Source organism: Schistocerca nitens, chromosome 9, assembly GCF_023898315.1.
Source record: "Schistocerca nitens isolate TAMUIC-IGC-003100 chromosome 9, iqSchNite1.1, whole genome shotgun sequence".
NCBI lineage: Eukaryota > Metazoa > Arthropoda > Insecta > Orthoptera > Acrididae > Schistocerca > Schistocerca nitens.
Window position 1 is genome coordinate 420,367,600 of NC_064622.1, and position 17,962 is coordinate 420,385,561.

Sequence of the window (17,962 nt, forward strand, 5' to 3'; positions counted from 1 at the left end):
GAGATGGTTCAAAAGCTAATCATTTCTTCAGAACATACAAATATACATGTCCTGTGAATATGAACGTCCTATCTCTAATCGTTCAAGGTGTTCTATTTTTTCTGAACGTGGGTGCATGTTACCTACAAAGGCAATAGTGTTAGAGTCGAAAATTTCGCATATGAATAGTTCTACACTGCTGTTGACAAAACAAGGACGATTGCAGTGTACTTTTGATAAGAGGAAGAAGTAAAAAAGATCAGATCTGCTCAACTGAATTGTTCAAATTCCTGATTTGAACCACGTCACATTTCTTTGCAATGACCTCGTCCATCAATGGACTACTACATTAATTAACTTAAAAATCTTACAACAACAAATCGTCATAACCCAGTAGTAATTGAGACAATGTCAACATTAAGTAACTCGGAGCATTACGGACCATTTTAATAGCATCAAAAAAAATTACACATGCTATTAATTAGACAGAGGCAGCATTTAGAGTTAATGGCAATGGGAGACCAGAAGAAATTTTTTTTGTTTAAGACAGTTTCATAATTTTAGTTGCTAGAGCTAATTTCGTGCCATTCTTTACATTTGTCGATATGATACTTATGGATCTAAGTACTTTAACTTAATGGGAAATCACGACACGAAATAATGTTTTGCAAGTTGATGCTGATCATTCCTGTAAAAGTACATCGTGTGAGGGAGTCTAGATTGTCTCCTTTGTTTATGTGGAGCAAAACGTTGGTGTTCCTACTGTGCGTTGTAGTTTCCAGTCTGCGCGCGTGCTGTGTGTGTGTGTGTGTGTGTGTGTGTGTGTGTGTGTGTGTGTGTGTGTGTGTGTGTGTGTGTGTGTGTGTGTAAACTTTGACAAACTAGAGGAACAGCACTCCGTGTTGAGAACACATTTACAGACACTGTCTTTTTTTAAACATTTTTCCATGATCTTCATGGCGTATACCCACATATTTGCTCATATACTTCTCGTGTCTAATAGCTGCACAAATTTTGCCTGAGTGGCACAGATACTGCACTGTGACGAGAGGCGTGCACACAAGCGGCTAGAGGTCCTCGCGCGGTGCCTCCCGGCGCCCCTCTGCGGCAGCCACGGCGCTGGCCGTGCAGCGCCCCATGTCCGTCAGCAGGTCCTGCACCTCGAGGTCCAGCGGAGACCCGGCCGGCAGGCACTTCTGCACGAGCGCTTCCACTTGGTCCGCCACGGCCTCGGCATCTTCCGCGGCTGCCTCTTTCAGCTCTGCAGTGCGCGACAGCAGCTCTGGACCGAGCTCCACTAACAGCTGCGTGCGACACTGAATCTGCAGCACACATATCCATACAACGACGTGTAGCTACTGCCGTTTTCTGAGTCTTCTGATTTGACTATATGATATGGCTATTATATATTCTACGTGAATCAAGACAGAAACTTGAGGTGAACTGTAACTTACGCATAGGACTATTTTTTCAAAAGAAACATAAAATTTTATAAGCGTACATCTTTTAACCCTTTCAGATCCAAATTTTTCATGGACGAAGAAAAATGTTTCTGTAAATAGTAACACTCTTTGGTGATTTTTTAATGATTTTAGATCCAAGATTTATACAAAATATATGTACCCGTTTTCAAGACATACTTTGTACCCTTGGCTTCATTTTATGGATTAACATATCTAATTGCGAAATATTCTCTATTGTAACAAATATAAAATGATCATTGAATAATTACCACGCAAAATAACAACAACAACATTGAGTTATACAGTGGAGTATAGAGAACCAACCACAACCGTATATTCTAGTGGTCACGGGCGGCTGCGCACTGCTACGTTGACTTGCTGATATTTTCAATGTGATGTCCAGCAGCTGGCAGCACTTTCGCGCGTGACAAAAAGATTGAACATTCAATGTGTACCTCAGGATTACGTTAGGAAAAAAATACTTCTGTTGCAGATAAGACACGGTAAATGTACACAAATGTAGACAGAGGGTATGAAAGGGTTAAATATAGGGTCACACAACCTTGGGGTAAGTTTTGCAACTGCATTTAAGATCAAACTTTTAAACTAAGTTTCACCATTGTTCACCATCTAGACGATAGTCAGATCCGTCGTTTACGTTTGCAAGCATATCTGAAGTGGCTACATTAACTGTTATTGCCATGTGGCGTCGAAGGTACGCAAAGTTGTTGGATAGGGAGTCACATACAGAGTATCTTACAAACCAAAAACTAAAAAAAAAAAAAAGAAACATACCGTGAGATCAGGCAGCTTAGGAGGTCAAATGATGAAATTCGACATCCCTACGGCCTTTATGCTGTAGTAGGTGTAGTGTAGTGCCGCACTTTTGTCATAAATGATACCAACAAGCTGTAACTTAATTGTGCCTGTTATAACGGAGAAGGCAAAACGCCTTTTGTTGCTGTGTGTTTGCCACTTGTCTCGACGCGCATTAGGTAGTGAAGAAGCGAGCGGGCGAACATTCCCAGAGGGACAGCCACCGGCAAGCACTAGAACCAAAACTTACAAAAATGGTTCACATGGCTCTGAACACTATGGAACTGCTGAGGTCATCAGTCCCCTAGAACTTAGAACTACTTAAACCTAACTAACCTAAGTGCATCACACACATCCACGCCCGAGGCAGGATTCGAACCTGCGACCGTAGCGGTCGCGCGGTTCCAGATTGTAGCGCCTAGAACCGCTAGGCCACTTCGGCCGGCCCAAAACTTACAACTGGTGCCAAAGTAATCTTATAGGTTCGATGAGTAAGTTTCTATCTCCTTTCATGGGGAAGGTATAGCCCACTGAAGTTAGACATCAGAAGAAACATGTTAACTTAGGCGTAAATTTTAATGTTGAAAATGGAGTGACATAAAAAGTTCCCAAAATTTAATGATAGGATTGTGAATTTAACTTAGATAGATGTTTCAAGGGATGAGCAGAATCCTTTAAATCAATGACAGCAATGTAACCTGACATCCACCACTACTCGAACATAATAATAATAATAATAATAATCTGTCGTCGATATGAAACTAACAAGTGATATAGCAAAAATGAGTAAATATGAACAAACAAACAAACACGGCAGTTAAAATAAGAAAATGAGTCACAGGTGAATTACGGTCTGCACACAACAGCAGAAGGGAGCTGAAAATACTCAAGGGTTTGAATAAGAAACTAGAATCACAGATGAATATCGTAACTGAAGCAGAAAAGAGTGCCACGGTAGTCATAATACATCGCACCTCGGCAAGAACAGTGACACAATTCAAAAATGCGATACTCGACAAAACTCTACTTAAAAAATTAATTCTAAAAACTCATAGTGAAATTGTATGAGCTTCCTTTAAAGTTCGAGTAAATATTGTTGACAGTAAATTTCATCATATTTTTCGTTGAGGTGCTCCAGACGTAAAACAAAAACTGCCTTTTGGTGAGGCACATTGGTGTTACTCCTGGACCGGGCGTTGTGGCCGAGCGGTTCTAGGCGCTTCAGTCCGGAAACGCGCCGCTGATACGGTTGCAGGTTCGAATCCTGCCTCGGGCATGGATGTGTGTGATGTCCTTTGGTTAGTTAGGTTTAAGTAGTTCTAAGTCTAGGAGACTGATGACCTCAGATGTTAACTCCCATAGTGCTTAGAGCCATTTGAACCATTTGTTACTCCTGGTGCCATGGTGCAGGGATCCGTCTCTGTTGGCAGTGATTGACTTAACTCTGACGGGACTATGATACTTCACGGATATCCTGCATCCTTACGCCTTATCTAGCAGCAATTTGGTGCCATTTTTCAGCAGGATAATGCTCGTCCAGAAACGGTAGGTGTCTCTCTGAACTGTCTGCGTGATGTCGATGTTATCTTGTAGCCAACAAGATCGTCAGATCTGTTCCCGATAAAACATGTGTGAAACATCTCGGACGTCAACTCCATCCCATTGCCAGTATCCAGAATATGAAGGATCACTTACAACAGTTGTGGGCTAACTTGACTAAGAAGAGAATCCAACGGCCTTCCGACACCCTTCCCAACCAGGCAAGTATATGCTTCGAGGCCAGAGGAGATGAAACGTCATACTCATAATCAATCTGCCAACTTCTTTGTAAATTTTGTTCGATTTTGTAATCACTGAAATAGTGTCTCTCAGCCGATGGGGTTTGATTTCCTTTTCTTCTACCCTTTTGGGTACTTTACTTTTTTTGTCAAGCGGTGTAATTCTGTTAGTTTTAGTGTGTAGTGGCGGTAGATAAGATGGAGACAAATTGTAGGATAACAGTGGTAGTGAATGGTGAAGTACGGTAGTTGATGCAGTCTTAATTAACAATAGACAGTTATGGTGAGGGGAAATAGAAATCTGTTAGCTATATTAGTGCATTTTGTATCATTACGATTAAATGCCACAATACAGGAAAAACTGACTGATGACGGTAATATTTCGAGTACGAATGAACACAACTTGTGTTTAAATTGTAGGCAACAGGCCAAAGTGTAATAAATAAGTAAATAAATACATCAATTAGCCTCAAACATAAGTCGCACCAGCTACCATTGAACAATGTGGATTATTCAAGGACTCGAAACCGGAATGTTGCCTTCCACAGGAACTTCTCTTACCAACTGAGCTATTTAGGCACGATTCACTACCAGCTCTCAGAACTTTACTGTCCTCCCTTTCAAACTTCAAGGCAGCTCTCCTGCATACCTTGCTGGACTACCACTGCAGAAAGAAAGAAGTTCTGGAGGAAGTCATGCTGTGAGAATGGTCCGTGAGTCGTTCCTGGATACCTCAGTCGATGTCAGTTTGGATCGTGAAAGGCAAGGTTCCAAGTTCGAGTTCCGGTCCAGCATGTAGCCATAATTTGCTAGGAAGTTTCAGAACATGCACAGTCTGCTGCTGACTGGAAGATTGCTTCTGGATGCAGGATAACCATTTCGGGTGCTACGTAGCGCCATAGGATGAGTATTATAACAGCAACTCCTGTGACCTGTTAGGCAGCGTGCTTACCTTGACGAGCGTGTCGTCGAGTTTGGAGCAGCTCTTGGCATCCGCGATGAGTCCCCGGGCGGTTCCGTTGAGTTCCTTGATGGCAGCCAGCAGCCTTACGCCACCCATCAGGCAGCTCAGGGTTTCGCTGCCCAGCACAGCCTCCAGTTCTGCCAGGTGCTCACGTTCCTCCACCAGGCACGACGTGAAGTTGGTGGCTGTCTGCAAGCAGTTGATTACGAAGCTTCGAGAAGTAGAAGGAAACTAATCAACAGCTTGTAAACCCCTTATGCATTTTTCCCATATGGTTTGTTTACGTTTAGGTGTCGGATTCGTTGATGAGTAGCAGCTCTCATCTGTAGGCTGCACTTGAATCAATTAATTCCACAGTAGCACACATTCACCAACTTCACTTCTGAGAAAATCAGTAATTTTTGTATTGCGAGGTGCCGGGGCTAGCAGTGTATTTAACACTAAATTCTTCTAGAATCTACATATGTAAATGATGCTCTACGCCCCCCCCCCTTTCTAACTCTGACTTTTGCTGTTGCACATGGATTAAAAAGATACGCGAACTGACTGTAATCAACCCTGCAAGTGGAGTAGAAAAGAGTTTGGCACCTGCAATAATTTAGTTTGATACACATTAATTAAATAAAGGAAAGTTTCAGTAAAGTAGTGAGAAATGAAAGGGTTGCTCTACAGAATTAACAGAATGAAAGTTCTGTCCAAAATAACAATATGATTTATTATGACTAAACTCAAAATAATAAACAAAACACATGAAACATTTACAATACATCAAATTGGCTCAAATTGGATACTCAAATAAATGCTGTGAAGGTGAAGTTGTCCCTAAACTAGATTGTGACATTTATGACGAAGTGGTATGTGGAGCAAATTCCTTGCAACTCAAATCTTAAGAGAAAACACACAGCCAACCCAACATTAATTGCTGCTACCCAAGACAGAACAAAGTTAGAAAAAGACGAACAGACGTGCTCTGCTCAGCTCTGATTATCACCTAGGAAAATCCCTATCTGCCGGTGCTGCGGACATACATTACCAAACTGTCTTCTTAACTGCCAGAACACGATCTGGCGTACCGGAGGCGATGGCTGGTTGCTTCGACGTCCCGTCGTGGTGATGATAATGTCGCGAGTATAGCCCGAAACAAATTATCCTGGTTTGGTTGTTCCAGACTAAAGACTTCCTAGCAATACAAATGCGCCTCTGAGGGAGACGAAGAAGGCTCGCCACACAATCACTGACGGTACAGTGATTGATTTTAACAAGCGAAGTCACACTGTAACTCCGATACAGTCAACTTTAGCCAAAACTGCTCAAGATAGACAAAATAGGCCACTTGTATGCAGAACGCTCAATTGCCAACTGTACTCGGAAAGTTACGTTGAACTCGAAACTTCAGGAACTTTGTCAAACAGTTACAATTAAATAAAAGTATATTAGACAGCCAACGCAAGGCAGGCTGTCCCGAGCAGCGAGAGCTCAGTCTTGTAACCTACTCCGACTGAAAGGCGAGAGCCGACTCCTCACAAGAGCACCCGTACAAACCGAACACAGAACATTCCCGCCCCCACGACAGTGGCCGTGGTTAACCGTTCCAATCAGCAACTCGAAAACCGGCGGAAAATTCCACTCTATTGCCGGAGCACTACCATTCCACCAATGGAGATTCTTGGCGCTAATTTCTGCGCCGATTTTGCTACGTCACGGAGCTATGCCCTGAGGAAGCCAATCACAGTTACTATACGGCAGAAAACGCGGGAATTTGCGCGCCAAGGCTGCTTGGGAACACAAATTCCCACACCTCGCTGGTAGCTCGCCAGAAAGTGTTTTCGCTAAGTTTCTGTGAAGTAACGGAACCTCTAGCCCAGCCGCTACTTCAGGCCCCTCCGGGCGTGTCTTTTGACAATGTCGGCGTCTGGAAAGCATTCACTCGACTTCCTCACACCCGCCGGCTTACCCTTTCAAGATCAGCAGTGCCCGCCTGTCACCGGACCACCTGGGTGATGAGAGACGCTGCGTGGGAAGTCCGCGTGTGAAGGAATAGCAACTTTTCACCACATGCAATTAGAGAGGAAAATCGCAAGATAGAAATATGAGGGGGGCTCATGCCACCTCTCAGTATGTCTCTGAAAATATTTAGTTTGTTGCACCGATATATTGTGTGCGGCTAGGTAACGTATGTGTATATGACCTTGTTTCATATAAGAGAAGTCCGATAAAAGATTTAAGTGCAAAACATAAAAAAATCTAGTTTCTGTGTTGATTTTGAAAGTCACAGCCCAAATTAAGTTATCTAGGAAAAAATAAAATTTATTGTGAATTAAATGTGTGTACAATAGCGTGATTAATACATTTTCCCTTCTAATCTGAGTCTCAAACTGCAGACTTCACTTCCTGAATCAGCACGTTTCTCCTTTTGCGTTTCACATTTCTGCATCAGTTCTTCAGAATTCCAGTGTCTACTTTAGGAGCTTTTATTACTATGTCATCTTCATAAGCACATACAAGCATTCGATGATTAAGAATCCATTTCTGTTGGAACTGAAATGTATTGGTGACCAGACCAGTAGCAGTATTGCTTACCATCACACAGTTCTTACAGTACTCAGTGATTTCACACGTCGTCGCTTTTCACTTCCCTTGACTGTAATCAGTATTTTATACAGGGTGATTAAGCTACCCCTACCCATGAGTTTTATGCAACTTGCAACGCCTTCAAATACCACATGCAAGATTTTCATATTCTCTCTCACTAAGCGCAAACTATTGGTCCTACAGAAAAAAATGAACGGACCATTTTGTAGGAAATTTAATTTAGTAAAATGTTGTGTTGGGATACATTATCGCTAGAAGCTGTTGTTTTCTAATAGTTCAAGAAAAGAATACAAAAGTTACCTTTAAACCCTTGTTTCTTTAATAACTCGAAAACCATGGACTTCAACGAAACCGCGTCCCAGTACAAAATTTAACTACATCAAATTTTCTACAAAAACTTTCTGTTCATTTTTTTCTGTAGCACTAATAGTGCGTAGCGAGTGACAGAATACGAAAATCTCGAGGTGTATTTTTGGAAGTTTGCGGGCTGCATAAAACCTATTGGTTGGGGCAGCTAAATCACCCTGTGCATTATTTTTCAGAGGAGCAGCTTCTTTTAAACTGGAGGAAAGGCTTTGCAAGCTTTGAACATAGATTGCTCAAAATCAACGACGCTTATATTACTAGAAGTTTCCTTTATAATTTTACCCATTTATTTGGTGTCTGACCGCCCCGATAGCTGAGTGGTTAGCGCGGCAGTCTGACACGCCAAGGGGTCCGGGTTCGATTCCCTGCTGGGTCGGAGATTTTCTCCTCTCAGGCACTGGGTGTTGTGTTGTCCTGATTATCATTTCATCATCATCAGTGGAAGGCCACGGAACACCACCACTGGAATCATTTCCCTAGACGCTCATGCGTTGGACCTCCCTGACGAGGCTTCCCCCATGAGAAGACCTGCAGTAAGTCAGTAAATATTTGGTGTGTAGACAGTATTCTGCTTTCTTTTTTCAGCTGTATACAGACAGAATTACAGTCACATGGCAGGTAAGTGGCCTAGTTCATGGACCTGTGCTGTTATGAGTATAAATGCCTCCACTTTTGTTTTAATGACTTCAGAATTTTTTGCTGTTTCGTCAATAATTTGACTAGTGTGGGATGAATAAACTGCTACAAGTAACTCATATACTGGCAAAAGGTGGATTTTTGCTCTTTTGGAATGACTTCGTTCGTTGGTAACAATGGTCATGTGCCTTAAATACGAGTGTGGTTGTACTTCATGGTTTAAAAGTTGAGAGAGAAACCTGAAATGAGAAGAGTTTTATTCTAGAATTTAAGTCATGAGTTTATTTTGGCAATAGTTATATCTATAAGTTCGAAGTCGCATCCAATATAAATTCACGATAGTTTTTAGCAGAGTCGAGTAATCAGAATATCTGAAAGTTAATTTAAGCAGAGCCTGTTTAGATGCCCGTATGACTCATAATCGCAAAACTTCACAGCCAATGTTTTAAATATGTTCAACAGTCACCGTACGACCATCAGATGCAAGCAGCCATCAATGAGGAGTTGCAATTAAATCCACTGAAAGTTGGCATGTTGTTGTTGATGATGATGATTTGAAATTCAGTGCGACGACTGGTTTGATGTGGCACACGAAGTTAGCGTATTCTGTGCAAATCTCTTCATCTGTTCATAATTACTGCAAGCTACATCCCTTTGAACCTACTTATTGTATACAAACAGTTTTAACCCACCACCCTTTCCTCCCACATTTCCCTCCATTACAAGATTAAGTAGGTATTCCTTGATACCTTAGGATGCGTGGTCTTGGCTTCTTCCTTCGGTCACTTTAGTTGTACCATAAAGCCAGTTTCCTTGTAATTCGATTCAGTATCTCGTCTTTAGTTACTCCATCCAGTCTTCAGCATACTTCTGCATCACCATGTAACAAAAGTTCCTATTTTCATCTTGCTGCGTTGTTTACTTCTGCACAAGGCTGCCCTTCATATAAATACCTTCAGAAAAGACTTCCAAATATTTAAATTTAAAAATTCGACGCTTAGAAATTTCTCTTTTACAAAAGCTCTTTCCTTGCCACCGTCAATTTGCATTCGATAGACTGTACTGCGGCCATGATCAGTTATTTTGTTGCTCAAAAAGCTAAGCTCTCAACCACTTTTACTGTCTCATTCGCTAATCTAATTCCCTCAGCTTCACCTAATCAATTCGATTACATTCCATTGTCTTTGTTTTACTTCTGCTGATCATCTTATAATCTCTGTCTGTTGAATTAAACTATTCTGCCTAGTCTTTAGCTGCCTCTGACAAAATTACGTCGTCAGCGGACATCAAAAGCTTTTCTTTTTGCTTCTTGAACTTAAATTTCCGCACCATATTTTCCTTGCTTCCTTCTCATTGTACACTGGCTTCAATCCTGTCTCTTTTCCTTCTCAATCACTGCTTTTCTTTCAAATGAATGAAATATATTCGCAGTTGCGTTTAGGGAATGCGATTAGCTGTATCATGGAATGACTCGAACCCGATTTCCCGCTGATTGCCATTAGGCTATCCGAGCATACTTCACCACCAGACCCAAAAGTTCATATGTCGTCAGTCACGCATACACCACCAGCTCTCGTACATCCATTATGTATATTCCCGTACGGGGGAGACATTTTAATTGAAAGCCTTTTGCAGCGACATTGCACTGCAATATCGTACCAACTCTTTCACGTCTTTCGACTCTTGAAACAGCAGCCTGGATTCTGTACAAGTTGTAAATAACTCTCCATTCCCTGTTTTTTTTATCCTTGTTAATGGAATATAATTTTTATTTGCCTATGTTTATTAACTAGTTCTCCTACTGTTTTGATCAAATGACAATCATCGTTGCAATAAGAGGTTATAGAGTGGTGCGGTTTGGATAGATGTGAAAACTACCGAACTATCAGTTTAATAAGTCACGGCTGCAAAATACTAACGCGAATACTTTACAGACGAATGGAAAAACTGGTAGAAGCCGACCTCGGGGAAGATCAGTTTCGATTCCGTAGAAATATTGGAACACGCAATACTGACCCTACGACTTAGCTTAGAAAATAGATTAAGGAAAGGCAAACCTACGTTTCTAGCATTTGTAGACTTAGGATAGCTTTTGACAGTGTTGATTGGAATAATCTCTTTCAAATTCTGAAGGTGGCAGGGGTAAAATACAGGGAGCGAAAGGCTATTTACAACTTGTACAGAAACCAGATGGCAGTGATAAGAGTTGGGGGACATGAGAGAGAAGCAGTGGTTGGGAAGGGAGTGAGACAGGGTTGTAGCCTCTCCCCGATGTTATTCAATCTGTATATTGAGCAAGCAGTAAAGGAAACAAAAGAAAAATACGGAGTAGGTATTAAAATCCATGGAGAAGAAATAAAAACTTCGAGGTTTGCCGATGACATTGTAATTCTGTTAACCTGGAAGAGCAGTTGAACGGAATGGAAATTGTCTTGAAAGGAGAATATAGGATGAACATCAACAAAAGAAAAACGAGGATAATGGAATGTAGTCGAATTAAGCCGGGTGATGCTGAGGGAATTACACTACTGGCCATTAAAATTGCTACACCAAGAAGAAATGCAGATGACAAACGGGTATTCATTGGACAAATATATTATACTAGAACTGACATGTGATTACATTTTCACGCAATTTGGGTGCATAGATCCTGAGAAATCAGTACCCAGAACAACCACCTCTGGCCGTAATAACGGCCTTGATACGCCTGGGAATTGAGCCAAACAGAACTTGGATGGCGTGTACAGGTACAGCTGCCCATGCAGCTTCAACACGATACCACAGTTCGTCAAGAGTAGTGACTGGCGTATTGTGACGAGCCAATTGCTCGGCTACCATTGACCAGACGTTTTCAATTGGTGAGAGGTCTGGAGAATGTGCTGGCGAGGGTAGCAGTCGAACATTTTCTGTATCCAGGTGACCCGTACAGGACCTGCAACATGCGGTTGTGCATTATCCTACTGAAATGTAGCGTTTCGCAGTTATCCAATGAAGGGTAGAGTCACGGGTCGTAACACATCTGAAATGTAACGTCCACTGTTCAAAGTGCTGTCAATGCGAACAAGAGGTGACCGAGACGTGTAACCAATGGCACCCCATACTATTACGCTGGGTGATACGCCAGTATGGCGATGACGAATACACGCTTCCAATGTGCGTTCACCGCGATGTCGCCAAACACGGATGCGACCAAAATGATGCTGTAGACAGAACCTGGATTCATCCGAAACAATGACGTTTTGCCATTCGTGCACCCAGGTTCGTCGTTGAGTACGCCATTGCAGGCGCTCCTGCCTGTGATGCAGCGTCAAGGGTACCGCAGCCATGGTCTCCGAACTGATAGCCCATGCTGCTGCAAACGTCATCGAACTGTTCGTGCAAATGGTTGTTGTCTTGCAAACGTCCCCATCTGTTGACTCAGGGATCGAGACGTGGCTGCACGATCCGTTACAGCCATGCGGATAAGATGCCTGTCATCTCGACTGCTAGTGATACGAAGCCGTTGGGATCCAGCACGGCGTTCCGTATTACCCTCCTGAACCCACCGATTCCATATTCTGCTAACAGTCATTGAATCTCGACCAACGCGAGCAGCAATGTCGCGATACGATAAACCGCAATCGCGATAGGCTACAATCCGACCCTTATCAAAGTCAGAAACGTGATGGTACGCATTTCTCCTCCTTACAAGAGGCATCACATCAACGTTTCACCAGGCAACGCCTTTCAACTGCTGTTTGTGTATGAGAAATCGGTTGGAATCGTTCCTCATGAGAGCACGTTGTAGGTATCGCCACCGGCGTCAACCTTGCGTGAATGCTCTGAAAAGCCAATCATTTGCATGCCACAGCATCTTCTTCCTGTCGGTTAAATTTCACGTCTGTAGCACGTCATCTTCGTGGTGTAGCAATTTTGATGGCCAGTAGTGTAGATTAGCAAATGAGACACGTAAAGTAGTAAAGGAGTTTTGCTATTTGGGGTGCAAAATAACTAATGATTGTTGAAGTAGAGAGGATATGAAATGTAGACTGAAAATGGCAAGGAAAGCGTTTCTGAAGAACAGAAATTGATTAACGTCGAGTTTAGATTTAAGTGCCAGGAAGTCATTTCTGAAAGTATTTGTATGGAGTGCAGCCATGTATGGAAGTGATACATGGACGATAAGTAGTTTGGACAAGAAGAGAATTGAAGCTTTCGAAATGTGGTGCTACAGAAGAATGCTGAAGATTAGATGGGTAGAGCACATAACTAATGAGGAGTTACTGAATAGAATTTGTGGAGAAGAGGAGCTTGTGGCACAACTTGACTAGAAGAAGGGATCGGTTGGTAGGACATGTTCTGAGACATCGAGGGATCACCAATTTAGTACTGGAAGACAGCGTGGAGGGTAAAAATCGTAGAGGGAGACTAAGAGATGAATACACTAAGCAGATTCAGAAGGATGGGAGATGAAGAAGCTTGCTCAGCGTAAAGTATCATGGAGAACTGGATCAAACCAGTCCCAGGACTGAAGACCACACCAACAACAACAGAGTGGTGAGGTTGGAAATGGGTACCTGCTTGGCGATGAGCGTGAGCTCCTTCGCGAGCTTCTGGAGAGCGTCGTCGGCCTGCTGGACCAGCTCCCCACCACGGTCCAGAGCCGCCTGCAGAGCGGCAGTGGGTGTGGCCTTGCGCTCGCCGCCCTGCGCCCTGGCTGCGCGCCGCATCTCGTCGAAGACGGCGCGCATCGCCATCTGGATGGCGTCGCCCCGGTCCGGCGCCGCCGCCACCACCTGCCGCAGAATCTCCAACTTCGCCGGGTCCATGGCCTCGATGGGCACGTCCTTGCCGGCGGCGGCCTCAGGCGCCTGCAACAACGCTCTGTCTCAGCTCTGCAGAGGTCGTGCTCACCATATGAAGGGGCAGAGACTCCTTTGACACAGACTGGATTGAGGAATTTCTAGCAAGCAGAATACAACATATTAATATGAGATGTAATTTTCAGACGTAAATATATTAGCTTGGTACATAAGTTCCTAGCGTCGTTCCATAAAATAAACACAGCAGATACACATAACAGAGACTTCAGTCATGAATAATATAAGAGGCATTCAAAAATAATCGAGCCGGACTCTGGAATCCACAAACCGGTGACAGGAGGGTAATATCGAGGCCTGTGTAACGAGGTGTGGTCCCGACCAGGGTGCCTATTCTGTATCTTTCCGCCATTGTGGCGATCGTTTCGGTACTCAAGAGCACCAAACGGGTTCCCAGGTAGATGCCGCGTTTCTTGACTTCCGCAAGGCGTTCGATAGTTCCCCACAGTCGCTTTATGAACAAAGTAATAGCATATGCACTATCAGACCAATTGTGTGATTGGATTGAAGAGTTCCTAGACAACAGAAAGCAGCATGTCATTCTCAATGGAGAGAAGTCTTCCGAAGTAAGTGAGATTTCAGGTGTGCCGCAGGGGAGTGTTCTGGGACCGTTGCTATTCACAATATACATAAATGACCTTGTGGATGATATCGGAAGTTCACTGAGGCTTTTTGCGGATGATGCTGTGGTATATCGAGAGGTTGTAACAATGGAAAATTGTACTGAAATGCAGGAGGATCTGCAGCGAATTGAGTGTAATGTGCTGCGAATACATAGAAAGAAAGATCCCTTATCATTTAGCTACAATATAGCAGGTCAGCAACTGGAAGCAGTTAATTCCATAAATTATCTGGGAGTACGCATTAGGAGTGATTTAAAATGGAATGATTATATAAAGTTGATCGTCGGTAAAGCAGATGCCAGACTGAGATTCATTGGAAGAATCCTAAGGAAATGCAATTCGAAAACAAAGGAAGTAGGTTACAGTACGCTTGTTCGCCCGCTGCTTGAATACTGCTCAGCAGTGTGGGATCCGTACCAGATAGGGTTGATAGAAGAGATAGAGAAGATCCTCCAACAGATAGCAGTGCGCTTCATTACAGGATCATTTAGTAATCGCGAAAGCGTTACGGAGATGATAGATAAACTCCAGTGGAAGACTCTGCAGGAGAGACGCTCAGTAGCTCGTTACGGGGTTTTGTTGAAGTTTCGAGAACATACCTTCACCGAGGAGTCAACCAGTATATTGCTCTCTCCTACGTATATCTCGCGAAGAGACCATGAGGATAAAATCAGAGAGATTAGAGCCCACACAGAGGCATACCGACAATCCTCCTTTCCGCGAACAATACGAGACTGGAATAAAAGGGAGAACCGATAGAGGTACTCATGGTACCCTCCGCCACACACCGTCAGGTCGCTTGCGGAGTTTGGATGTAGATGTACTCGAATTAGAGTCCCATCTTTATTCAGTATGCATTTCGGTAGCGATATTGTTCGGGTCTAGAGAACCGAAGCGCTGTTGTCGGTTCGCGTCGCGCAAGCCAATCAAAAGCAAACGGCCGCAGATTCACGCATGCGCACTGCAGCGCGCACAGCTCCACAAACACAAAGCGGCTAGCAGACGACACAGGCGCGCTATTCTTCACAGCATCGAACTTGCGTTTTCGAAGTACAAAGTGTTGCTAAAATACCAGCGGAAATGTCGGACGAAAATGATTCTCAGCTGAAATGCATAGAAATTTTTACAGTTTCCCTGTCCGCATGTTTCCATGCATGCAACGATAGTGTTTTTGACTGTATTCTGCAGATTGTCGTAAATTCCGCATTATGTCATCTTATTCTCATTCACACTGACATCGTGTTTTGGATTTTACGTTTCGGAAAATGAGTTAGGAATAGTGTGTAGTACCATATTGCACTGATACATCTATAAAAACACCCGAAAAATTGATTGAGAGTTTCAAAGAATAAGAAGATAAACAAAATGTGGTTGTAACTCGCTCCTAGAGATCCAAATTATTTAGTAGCCCATTTCCCTATATGATACGTCAACGATTTTGGTCTTAAAAACAAAATTGAAAAAAAAAAACGCGTTTTCGAGAGCTGCTGCAGTTCATCGAAGTTTATAACATGCATCTCATGAACGAAAATGTTTCGTATATTGTGCTACAGTCTAAAAATATTACGGCGGAGATCTTTCATCTCTGTTTACTGTTGTTGTGGATTCGATCGCAGATAAAGACTTGTGACAAGCAAGATTATGAAGATGACTGCTGCTAGTTACATTCCCAGTAATTTAAGTTGTGCTCTTGGATTCCTGTCAAACCGCATACTCGGAAATCGCTACATATTCGGAAAAAATTGTTAATTATTTCTGACAAGAAAAAATATAAAGGTCACTGTGAGTTATTTCACTCACAGAAATGTAATCTCCAACAATTTCGTATTTCGTATTTTAAACACACAGAAATCACGAAATCATTACTGAGGAAGTGCGCTCTTACATGTAAGTAATATTGTAGAACTAAACGAATAACAATGTCTAAGAACGCATATATGAAGAGGAAAAAAAAATTTTGAACCCATCCGTGCGCGAACCTGTGTTCTTACGTGTAGCAATCCCGCGCGCTAACCACTTCTTTTTCTTTTTTTAATTAATCTCATTTTTGTTCGCTTCATCTGCTCGGGGCGGACGTCGTAAGACATCCGTTTAAGTTCGTTGTTGATCGATTAACTCAGTTACCCTCTGACAGAACACACTGAGTTACCGTGCCGGCACCACTTCGCTATGCTAAACAACAGCCACGCGCGGCTCAATTCTTGTACTATTGCAGAGGAACGTAGGCTGACTTCATTGCCAAACGATGCTGCGTAAGTCAGAAATGGGTAATAGTTTGGAAGGTTTCTAATATCAGGCTTTACATAATTGCTTTCCTCTGTTACTTGAAAGTTGTAAACACGTTTCCATAATTACTAACTAAACCATTTGTGGGAAAAAGTACACAAAGTCACTAGTAACGTCAGTTCACACTCATGTAATATACGTAAGCAGAGCCGATGTCTTGCTATTTAATGATCTTTAAACTCTTATTTGCATTAAAATAACACGTATTTTGAGAGAATATTGACCGAAAACGTTTTCTTTTGGGATGTAATCATTCACAGTAACAACCTAACCTAACCATATTTATAACAAAGGAAAATAGTCTATTATGAACTCACTTTCCAACCAGATGCGTCCTCTGGTGATTCTTTAGTAACACAATCACTAGATCCAAAGCTAAAACCGCTAAATATGTTTAAAATAACAAATTATAGGTGTACATAAACCACAGCTCACCGACCGACAGGGCCACACCGAAATCCAAAACCTCTCGGTACAATTGTGGTAAAATCGGTGGGAGGGCCATTCGGTAACAGGTCTCAGAAGCTTACTGAATAGGATATTTCGCTAAAGAATCGAAAATGACGTCACTACCGAAACAAACCAACTACACCGATCGATATGAACGATACAGAATAGGGCCCTAGAGCGCGGAGGTTCACAGCCCATCGCTAAAGGGCACGAGTGCACGTCACGTGACTATACAGAGCTAGCACCAGCATGCATCAATCGTCCAACGCTGCCAGTCGCATTGCAAACAATGACATAGAGGCGTCAAAAGAAGAGCAAAGAGCGGTTGTTTGTTTTCTCACAACGAAAGGAGTAGGAGGAACGGACATTCATCGGCGAATATCTCAAGTATATGGCGAACACTGCATGTTCCTTTGAAGGGTCAAGGCGTGGCTCAAATGGCTCTGAGCACTATGGGACTTAACATCTGAGGTCATCAGTCTAAGGCGTGGCACAAGCGCTTCAGGGAAGGACGGGTGTCGTTAGCCAATGATGCACGGTATGGAGCACCACAGTGCATTTACCGACCACATCGTCCAGCTGGTGGATGCACTCATTACCCAGGACCGCCGAGTGACAGTGAAAGCCATGGTGGCCGTGATCAGATTGAGCGGCGGAAGTGTTCACAGCATCATGAAGGTACGACTGTACATGCGCAAAGTGTGTCCCAATGAGTGCCCGACAGTCTTCAACCACACAAATAAGCATGTCTAATGGCCCACTGTCTTGCTCGTCTGCAGTACTATGCTCGGGAAGGGAATGCGTTCCTGGCACGAGTGGTGGCTGGAGATGAATCACAGTGTCATCACTTAGAACCAGAATCAAAACGACAAAGTCTTCAGTGGAAGCATGCAGGGTCACCACCACCAAAAAAAGCCAAGGCCATCCACAAGAGTGCAGGAAAGGTTATGCTGCCAGTCGCAGTCCGGAACACTCTCCCTGTCATTACGCTATTTTTGGTCCCCAGAAAAAAGGCTCTGAGGGGCAATCGATTCACCTCGGACGACGGCGTCCAACTGTACTTGCGGAACTGGTTAAAATCACAGCACCAGGAATTTTATGAGACAATCATTCACGGTCTTGTGTCACAGTGGAACAAATGTCTCAACAG

At 43.1% G+C, this 17,962-nt stretch overlaps 1 protein-coding gene across 1 annotated transcript in view; it reads right to left on the reverse strand.

Moving 5' to 3' along the window:
* Positions 1-405: 405 nt before the first annotated feature.
* Positions 406-17,962, reverse strand: part of LOC126203277 (uncharacterized) — a 31,818-nt gene continuing 14,261 nt past the window's right edge. Inside the window, exons 2-4 of the mRNA XM_049937533.1 lie at positions 13,151-13,444; positions 4,989-5,189; positions 406-1,301 (exon numbers count right to left, since the gene is read on the reverse strand). Coding sequence (XP_049793490.1) covers positions 1,047-1,301; positions 4,989-5,189; positions 13,151-13,444 — 750 coding nt within the window. The 3' untranslated portion in view covers positions 406-1,046. The remainder of the gene's footprint in view (positions 1,302-4,988; positions 5,190-13,150; positions 13,445-17,962) is intronic.